Source organism: Limulus polyphemus, unplaced genomic scaffold (assembly GCF_000517525.1).
Source record: "Limulus polyphemus unplaced genomic scaffold, Limulus_polyphemus-2.1.2 Scaffold38, whole genome shotgun sequence".
In the NCBI taxonomy this organism is placed as follows: domain Eukaryota; kingdom Metazoa; phylum Arthropoda; class Merostomata; order Xiphosura; family Limulidae; genus Limulus; species Limulus polyphemus.
This window is the reverse complement of record NW_013665648.1, coordinates 716,910-725,745: the sequence shown is the minus strand read 5'-3', so window position 1 is coordinate 725,745 and position 8,836 is coordinate 716,910. Positions and strand designations below refer to the sequence as shown.

At 31.7% G+C, this 8,836-nt stretch overlaps 1 protein-coding gene across 1 annotated transcript in view; it reads left to right on the top strand.

Moving 5' to 3' along the window:
• LOC111086273 (protein inscuteable homolog) overlaps positions 1-2,117 on the top strand; it is an 8,185-nt gene extending 6,068 nt beyond the window's left edge. Inside the window, exons 8-11 of the mRNA XM_022388498.1 lie at positions 194-372; positions 614-839; positions 1,135-1,205; positions 1,974-2,117. Of these exons, the coding sequence (XP_022244206.1) occupies positions 194-372; positions 614-839; positions 1,135-1,205; positions 1,974-2,099 (602 nt within the window). The 3' untranslated portion in view covers positions 2,100-2,117. The remainder of the gene's footprint in view (positions 1-193; positions 373-613; positions 840-1,134; positions 1,206-1,973) is intronic.
• The last annotated feature ends 6,719 nt before the right edge of the window (positions 2,118-8,836 follow it).

Sequence of the window (8,836 nt, the reverse complement as noted above, 5' to 3'; positions counted from 1 at the left end):
GTAAACACGCGTACTTGTAAGTTGTAACGTTATTATTAGGTCTATACATACGATTGTTAACAACCGGTTCGTAGAGGTCATTAAATTCTAAGAACAGGTTCGCACGAACCGGCTGAATCCCACCATTGTGAGTGGTATATATTTCAAAACTATCAGTAAAATAATGATTAATTTATTATTTTTCTTTATACAGAATTAGCTTCAAAGGCAACTACCAGAGAAATCATTCTACTGGCTACTGCAGCACTTGCTAATTTATCATTACTTCATACTTCAGCATGTACTGGGTTGAGAAAGTACAAATCTTTAAAAGTCCTTGTTTCAGCCTGTTACCATGGTGATGTGCATGACTCAGTTTTTGTTAAAGATCAGGTAAGAAACTCTGGTACAGTAATGTTGAAAATTATTATACCACTTAGAACATGTTTTCATATTTCAGAGTTGAAGAAAGGTAATTTTTATTAAAAAAAATTAAACACTACACACGTTTTTTTAAAGTATTATCAACAATGTTTAACAGAAAAAATAAATAAGAACTATTCATTAATGTTTTGATCATTGAAATGTTCATTAACAAATTTATTCTTCATTAAAACTAATATTACTTCATTAGGTAGCAACAGTAATGGCCACCATGGCGGCATCCTGTGATTGTCATCACCAGATGATCAGTAGTGGAGGGATAGAATTACTTGTTAATTTCCTTGAAATTCAACCATCTAAATTCCAAAGTCAAGCTGAGGTAGCAGCATGTGAGAGGGTAAAACAGAAGGCTGTTATAGCTCTTTCTCACCTTTGCATGGATTTAGAGATTACTGCTAAAATTGCACAAATCCAAGGTACATTATTACTTAACACATTTATTAACATATGATAAAGTCTATAATGAGTTGTATTTTCGTCTTCTTACTATTTAATGGTGGTGACATTTTTTTTTTATAAGAAAAACCATTGACAAGAGTATTATTATTACCACAAGTTAACTTAGCAACACTATACAATTTTGTTTTCATACATTAACTACTTTTGTTTCATGTTATGCTTCCTTTTTTATTTTTTTAAACTGATTAAATATTCAGATGATGATGACCAGTTGTAATTATTGATCATTTGCTACCAACACATCAATTACAGGACTGCAACTAGTTTCATCATGCAAAAATGAGGAGAGAAATCATGCCTATTCTGCTTTAGTTCATTGTGAGGTAAGTATAGTAATCTTCGGTTTTAGTTACTAACTCTAGACTTTAACATGCAATAATTTCAAACTTAGGCCTCCTTAATCACAGAAAAGTAAATGGAATATTGACAGTTTCTTTAGAAACCTCTATCAGTGTATAAACTTCAGAAATAGAAAATATTCAAAATGGTTAAAATTACATTCAAAACCTACATGTATTGGTACAATATTATGTACAGAATGATTTGTTTGTGTGTGTGTTCCTTGAATTTTGCTCAACTTATTTCAACTTTTCCAATTATGAATTAAAACTTGGTAATATAATCAAACAACAGTCTAGTAAAACAAATATTTTAAGTCTGCATTACCAACAATTCTATTACATTGTAGGTTTATGTAACAGTTATACCACCCTTGTTAATGTTTGACTTGTTTTTTAATTGAAAAATGCCATTTCACAAAAAACATTAATGTATGTTCTTTTAAAAGCCAGGAAATGGATTTAGAATTAATAGGCAATAAATTGTTCCACAGTAGTAGTATTTTATTATGAAAGTTGAGAAAAGTTAAAAATGAACTTACCTGGGATCCCACAAGTTTTTTATGAAAAGTTTTGCAGGAATCTCACATAAGATTGTGTTTCTTGAATATTTTTAACAGCATGGTAATTATACAAATTACAAGATAGTGAAATATACATTTAAATAAACAAGAAATTTTTATGCATTATCTACTACACTAAATAAAAAGACTTTAGTAGAGATGAGTTTAAAATATTTTTTTGTTATTACAGGAAGCTCTGAAACAAATTGGAACAGTTTGTGATACAAAAGTTTTGGGCAAGTTAGGAACAACACTCGAAGAAAACCTCAAACGTTCAATCCTAAGATATTCTTCTAAGCAAACATTTTTTATTTAAATCACATAATAATGTTAAATACTACTAAATTTTGTACACATTTTAATCTTAAGGGTTTAGTTTAAAGTAATTTGTACTGAAGTCATTAACAGCAGCTGAAAGTACTGACAGGTGTACTCTAGCTCTAAGTTATTAATAATATTTTGAACTTATCATAAGGATCACCAACATAAACATTTAATTGATTCATTCATTTAATGTATGATAGCTCAGTTTGAATGTTTTGACACCTACAAATTATTCTATAATTATTACCTGTTATAAGAACTTGAAATGGAGAAATTTTACACTTGCATATATCAGAACTTTTTAAGAGTTCTGAAGAGAGTTCCATATTTTACTTCTTCACTTCTGTATGATAAGTTACAATCAATGAAATTATCATGTGCCATGTCTTTAAAACCATATAAACATTAAACTACAACTTACTTTATACAACACCTGGTGTTATGATTTTAAGTGCTGAAGGTTGTAATGTTTCTCATAGTATAGTGATTATACTTTAAAGTATATTTACATATATTATAAACTACAGTTACTGGTTTAGTTACACTGATATAGAAAAAGTCTAGTCAAGGTTAAAAAAAAGGAAATAAAAGTATTAACAACTTATACAGGTATCATTGATAAGGAAATCTGTAGATAACCTAAAGTGTGTATGTATGTGTACAAAGTTTGTATACAATATTTTAACTTTTATGTAGAATTACTTAAGAAAACAAATCATACAAAATTCTGTTATTGTACACATTCAAATATTTATTTCTAGTTTTCAGAATAAGCAATTCATGCCATGATTATAATGAGTTTATTACAGACTTTGAAATTATTTATACGGTTGTGCATTACATAAATATATCGGCCTATAATCTACAATGTAGAAGTATTCCTCATATTTTTCATTTGTACAGAAGAAAAAAGATGAAATAAACACAAGTATTTGTATCAATGTTTCTTTTATGACTTTTTTTTTCCCACCAAATAAAAACATAGGGATACCTATCTCTTTACATGTATAGTGGTTGCTTTCTTTGATTTGTTAATATAAAACTTACTAAACACATGAAATCGTCAGACATACATTTTCCTTATGAGGTCTTGTTCTATAAATCATATTCAACAGCTCAAGCTAGATAACACTTAAAAATTGAAAAGGTTAGTATATGAAAGAAGAAATGAAAAATACTTAACATTTATCATATACTAAACAGTGATATTGTAGTCTTCACTATCCATACTGTTAATTTACAAATTTCTAACCTTAGGTGCTTTCTGAAAACTTTGTCACAATTTAAATAATTAGTTGTCTAAACCTAAGAACAGTTACTCAAAATGTATCAATTTCAAATTACTACCATTAGTAAACCTATTGCAAACAATTGTAATTCTGTTTTATATACAATACAACTGTTGAAATACACATATTTTTATAAGCTGTGTTTATATGAAAAGATTGAGCAAAATAACCATGTAGGCACATATATATATATATATATATCAATGTATGGGTTTAAAAACTAGGATTCATAGGTTAGAATGTTTTCTTCATCAGTATATTCGCTGGAGATTCTTTACATATTTGCTTTAACTGTAACCTAATTTTTGTTAGTAAGAAATGTATCTTTAGACCTTATTTGATAGTGTGTGTGTGTGTGCCGATCTCAATCATGGTAACCCCATTTTAATAGGATATTAGCCTGCCTTGTTAGGACAGACAGGACTAGGAACAAAAGTTCTGAACAGTGATTGATTAGTGTATTTCCCATAAACAATGATGCACTAAGAAATTACACCCACACGGATGCCCATGGGAACAAAAGAGATCATACACTAGGGGATGACCTAGACTGTCCAGCAGGAGGAGGAGAACAGAGAAATTGAGGCCTAAACATCAAGCTGGTAAATGCCACATACATAAAGAGTGCACCAGAACCTGCCAGCCTCACATTATTATAGGTTACTGCAATGTTGGGGGGGGGGAGGTCAGGGGAAGCAAATACTGCCTTTACATCTTACTTTTTCAAGAGACTAAACTCTCAAACCCTGAAGAGTTCACTCTCTCTGGCTTAATACTGCCTTTAACTTTATACTAAATGCTGACCCAGAGGCTGGAATGGCCACTGCAATTTAATACAATAATAGTATTCTCTATGAACAGTATAGCCACTAACCTTCTTCTGCTACACTTAGGTGAATTAACAAGAATTACTGTGTGCCATGATGACAGAATCCTGTACAGATCTTGCTTTTGCTAACCCAACCTTGAGTGTATCTACCTGGTATAAGAACATATTTTCTTCTGGAAGAGGTAGCAAGTCATTGTAAATGTTATTTAAGATTTTTAGGTGAAATAAAATACATTTACTATACATTAATTTTAATTTTAATATACATTAAAAATGTTTGTATCTTAGCTCTTTTCTTTATTCATTTTCTGTCTGGCTAGCAGCTGCATGAAGTGTAAAGAATGCTTATTATTAAAATACAAAGGAACTAATATTTGTTTCTATCATTATGAACAGGTATTCAATGAATCAGATCACCAATTAATTTCATACCACTACAAGCTTTTTTTCTCTTTTATGACCAGTTCAAATTTACCATTTTGTGCTATACTGTCTCACTGGGTAGCCCTTCCAGACTTGTCAAAGAGGATATCCTCATAACCCATCAAGGCCATTTGCAGGGTAAGCCTTATCATGTAAATAATGTAGCTCATCCACATAAGCAGTCAACCTTACTTTGGTACCCTTTTTCTGAGCTTTGAATTTTGCATGATGCTCCATTTTCCACCAGGTCGAACATTTGCTACAACTCAGTAATGACTACCTCACAGTGGCAGAGTTGCTCCTCATTCAGTTGCTTGATGTAATTAAAGGCTTGACCATCTAAAAAAAAAAAATCCTTCTTCGTTGTACCTTTGAATGTCGGGAGAGATCCGTTTCACCTCACTCTGGGGAAACGGTTATCATAGCCAGATGTTCTCTCACACAACTTCCCATCCATCACCTGACCATGATGTTTTGGACATCGTGCGTACCATATTGTAAGAACTCTCAGTCTCAGGGACACCAACATTTTGAATAGCGGTAGGCCCCGGCTTCGAGTTGGCTGAACGACGAGATGCACTCAGCAACTCGTCTACTGGTTTTTCTCGATTTATTCTCAAACATTTTCTTTGCTCGTTATTGCAAACTGGGTATTTATAATTTAACGACAGCGTTTTTAGAACACTTAAAAAATAGTATCTTAAAGTGTGTATACAATTAAATTAGCGATGTTTACAAATTTACAGCACACAGGTAAATTTTGAGTAGGCCAAAACACAATTGTTTTTGCCCAGTATCACAAGGTTTTCTTGCTTTGGTTTTTAATTTTATGCCCAGTGGTAGCGTTAACATGATTGAACGTCACCATAGAAGATTAATTTTACGTACTTATTACTATTAGTATAACTTAAGTTGAGTGAATTACTATCGTTTTAAATTATCTGCAAAGTAAAATTTCATTTTAATTTATTTTCCTCGTAATGAGCACTATGTAACCAATCTTAGCTTCTAGAACAGTAATACTAATACAATGACAAACACTGCTGACAAAATATAACTATACTTACTTGTTTTGCAATGTTAACACCAGCCTTCTCAGTTTCACCTTTTTCATAGTAGTTGCCTATATTATGCGATCTATTGGTATTAACACAAAATTCGATATTTATAGATTACGAATATTTGTCTAAAAACTTCCGTGCATCCTTCATTTGTATAGTTTAAAATATTAAAACTGTAGATTATTAATTTTTGTTACCCATGTTCTCATCTAATTATTTCTGTATATGCGTGTGTGTATGAATGAATAAGTGTGTAACTATGAATACGTCTATATGATAATTCTACAAACATGCATAAAGGTCATTTACGAGATACTAGTTATTCAGGGGGCGTCGATGTATAGGGAAAAATCTTCTGTCTTGATTTTGTTATTTCTGTTACCGAAATAGTTGTAAATCCATCTCAGGACGAAATTAATCTTTGAATTATTATTATCATTATTACTTTATAGATCAAAATTGCGTTCCCATCGAACCACAGAATGGACATGGAAGATAAAAACCATGATTGTCCATTGTATAGCTTTGCGCTAAAAAAACAAAACAATTTTGAGAAGTTAATTTTTTTTTTAAATAGTATTAATCACGATAAAGTGCTCATTTATATTTATAATAAATGGAAAATTACCAAAGAAGTTTTCATCTTGAATTTTGTTAACTTTAAGAACAATACTTGTAATTCTAAGCTCGAGAACTTCTGGCACCAGCAATAACTTTTATAGTTATGAAAGTTTTATATGATCAGATGATCCAGATCTAGCTTATAATTATTATATATTATCTTTATTGTTACCTTTTTATATCCACAAGAAAAAATAAAGTTCTAATTAAATTTCACTCTGGATAATTGAAACGGGAAATATAGATGCTTTCGCATTTTGAGTATAAACTTTAGCAATTTAAGCTTCATCAAAACAATACCAAGGGTAGGTTCATTTTTTTTTCAGTGTATTGTTACGCCTCCTTTCGTTAGTTAATTTTCCGTAAAAATTCTTTCCGAAGAAACTTTAGCGATACAAGTCCTTTCTTAAATAAAACTGGTTTATTCTTTCTGAATACAACTTTGCAATACACTTAATTTCCACAGTCGCGCTGTAACAAACGCTATAATTCACAACGAACGTCTCACGTGCTCGACTGAACTGTCGGTATACATCTCTATCTGCAGTTCAATTACACATTACATTGTCGCCGTCAGTTCTTACCGGTCTTATATATACAAGAATACCGCATATCTAGTAACCTCCCGAGACTTCAGGAAGGGACGTGAACGTTCGAGAATATGACGTGTTACTAGCATCACGTGACCCCCGCTGTCGTAACAGTATATTAACTTTACTAAATTATATATATTTTAAGTTAAGACCAATTTCAGTTTACAAAAAAATCTGGCATTCTGTTACAGTTTCTTTCGCATCTCCTATTACGGGCAGGATGGTTTTTGCCTACAGTTCTTGTAAATAGAAATTCTCCTTGCGGACATAATAACTGGCTGCACATAACCTTTCAGACTTAATACTGATAACTACAAAGCAAATGGGAATTAATATTAGCTTCCTCAAAAATATCTCGTGGCCATAACTTCTGAAGAGTTTGTTTTATTTTTAAGCACAAAGCTACACAAAGGCCTATCTGTGTTCTTCTAACCGCAAGTATGGAAACCCGATTTTTAGCATTATTAGTCCTCAGACTTACCACTGAGCCATGGGGGAGGTGGCTAAAGAGCACTACAATCTTACAAATTTAGTTTTTAAAATAACTTCCTGGTTTCTACTTTTCTTCCCATTAAAAAAAAATCAACTGAAGTTTCGGCATCTCAATCATAGTACTAACTTTCAGCCTTTTATATTCCTTCCGATCGGGTTTCTGATTTAAATATAGTTGGGGTTATCTATACTTAACAGTCTTATTCAGTTTATATTTTGGTTCAAACTGACATTTCAGTTTCTATTTTTAAAATGTTTTTACGCTTCGTTTACTAAATGTAATAAATATATCCAGGTTACTGCTCAGTTTCAACAGCCCTTTTCAGACACTTCCATACAAAGTTCTGCTTATTGTATTTCTCATCAATAATCTTAAGCCAACTTAAACTGACCTCTCTCTTTCGCACGTTGTTTCTGCCGATGCTTTTCAAACTTCTCTGTCTGTACGTAATTTCGTCTTATGTTAGTACTCAACTGTCTACCTCAAGAATTCAACATTTCATTGCGATTCCTATCCTTAAATATCTCTCCATTTTGAATCTCATACTGTACGACAATCAAATAATCCTTTACACGTTTTTCCTCGAAGCATAGCTTCACCTGGATTCTTTCATGTAAGTTTTCGTTTCCTCATTGAATCATTCTTTGTGACTAAATCGCTGTGTAGTTGCTTTTTACTGGCATCCTACCTTTATGGATTGTTTGTCTCTCTTGTGTCACCTCTCCATTCATTCGATTTAATATATACCTTTTTTCTTTTCAGGAACTTTTTAACGCTCTCGTCTTTTTACTTATTTCTATTCATCCATGGTGGAAGAGAGTAATGAGGTTTCTTGAATACCCTGGATATTGATCCTAAAACCTGCCATTAACTGATTTGGCAAAGCTTAACTCCAGCAGTATTGAGATTCAGAGCTTGGAGTCTGCTACGCTAGGCCTAACGTGACACTAAGATAATCCCACGAATGCAAGATGAACTTTCTCTTAAAATTCTGGAAAACTGAGCCAACAGTTTAAAAAAATTAGTTTTTTAACAGTCTGGAATCAGCACTTCCGTTAAATTGAAAATAAGTGACTGTCGAATAAATAACAATACGAATTTATTTGAACTCATAACCTACATCCTCACCCTGGTTTCAGTTAATCTATCATGCGAAACAGTATATACAGTCTGTACATGTCTTTAAAATAATAATAAATTTTTCATCTGTTATTATGAAATAATAAGATTTTTTACCCCTTACCATTAAAATTTTGATAATTTCCTATTTTTCAACATTTTCCATTCTTATTACTTCTTACAAATAGTTTAACGCCTACGTACCCAAAAACTAACTTAACTAAAAGTCAAATACTATACACCTGGAAAAAAGTTAAGCACCCCCAAATATTTTTCAGGATTGCTTATTGAAAATAAGGTT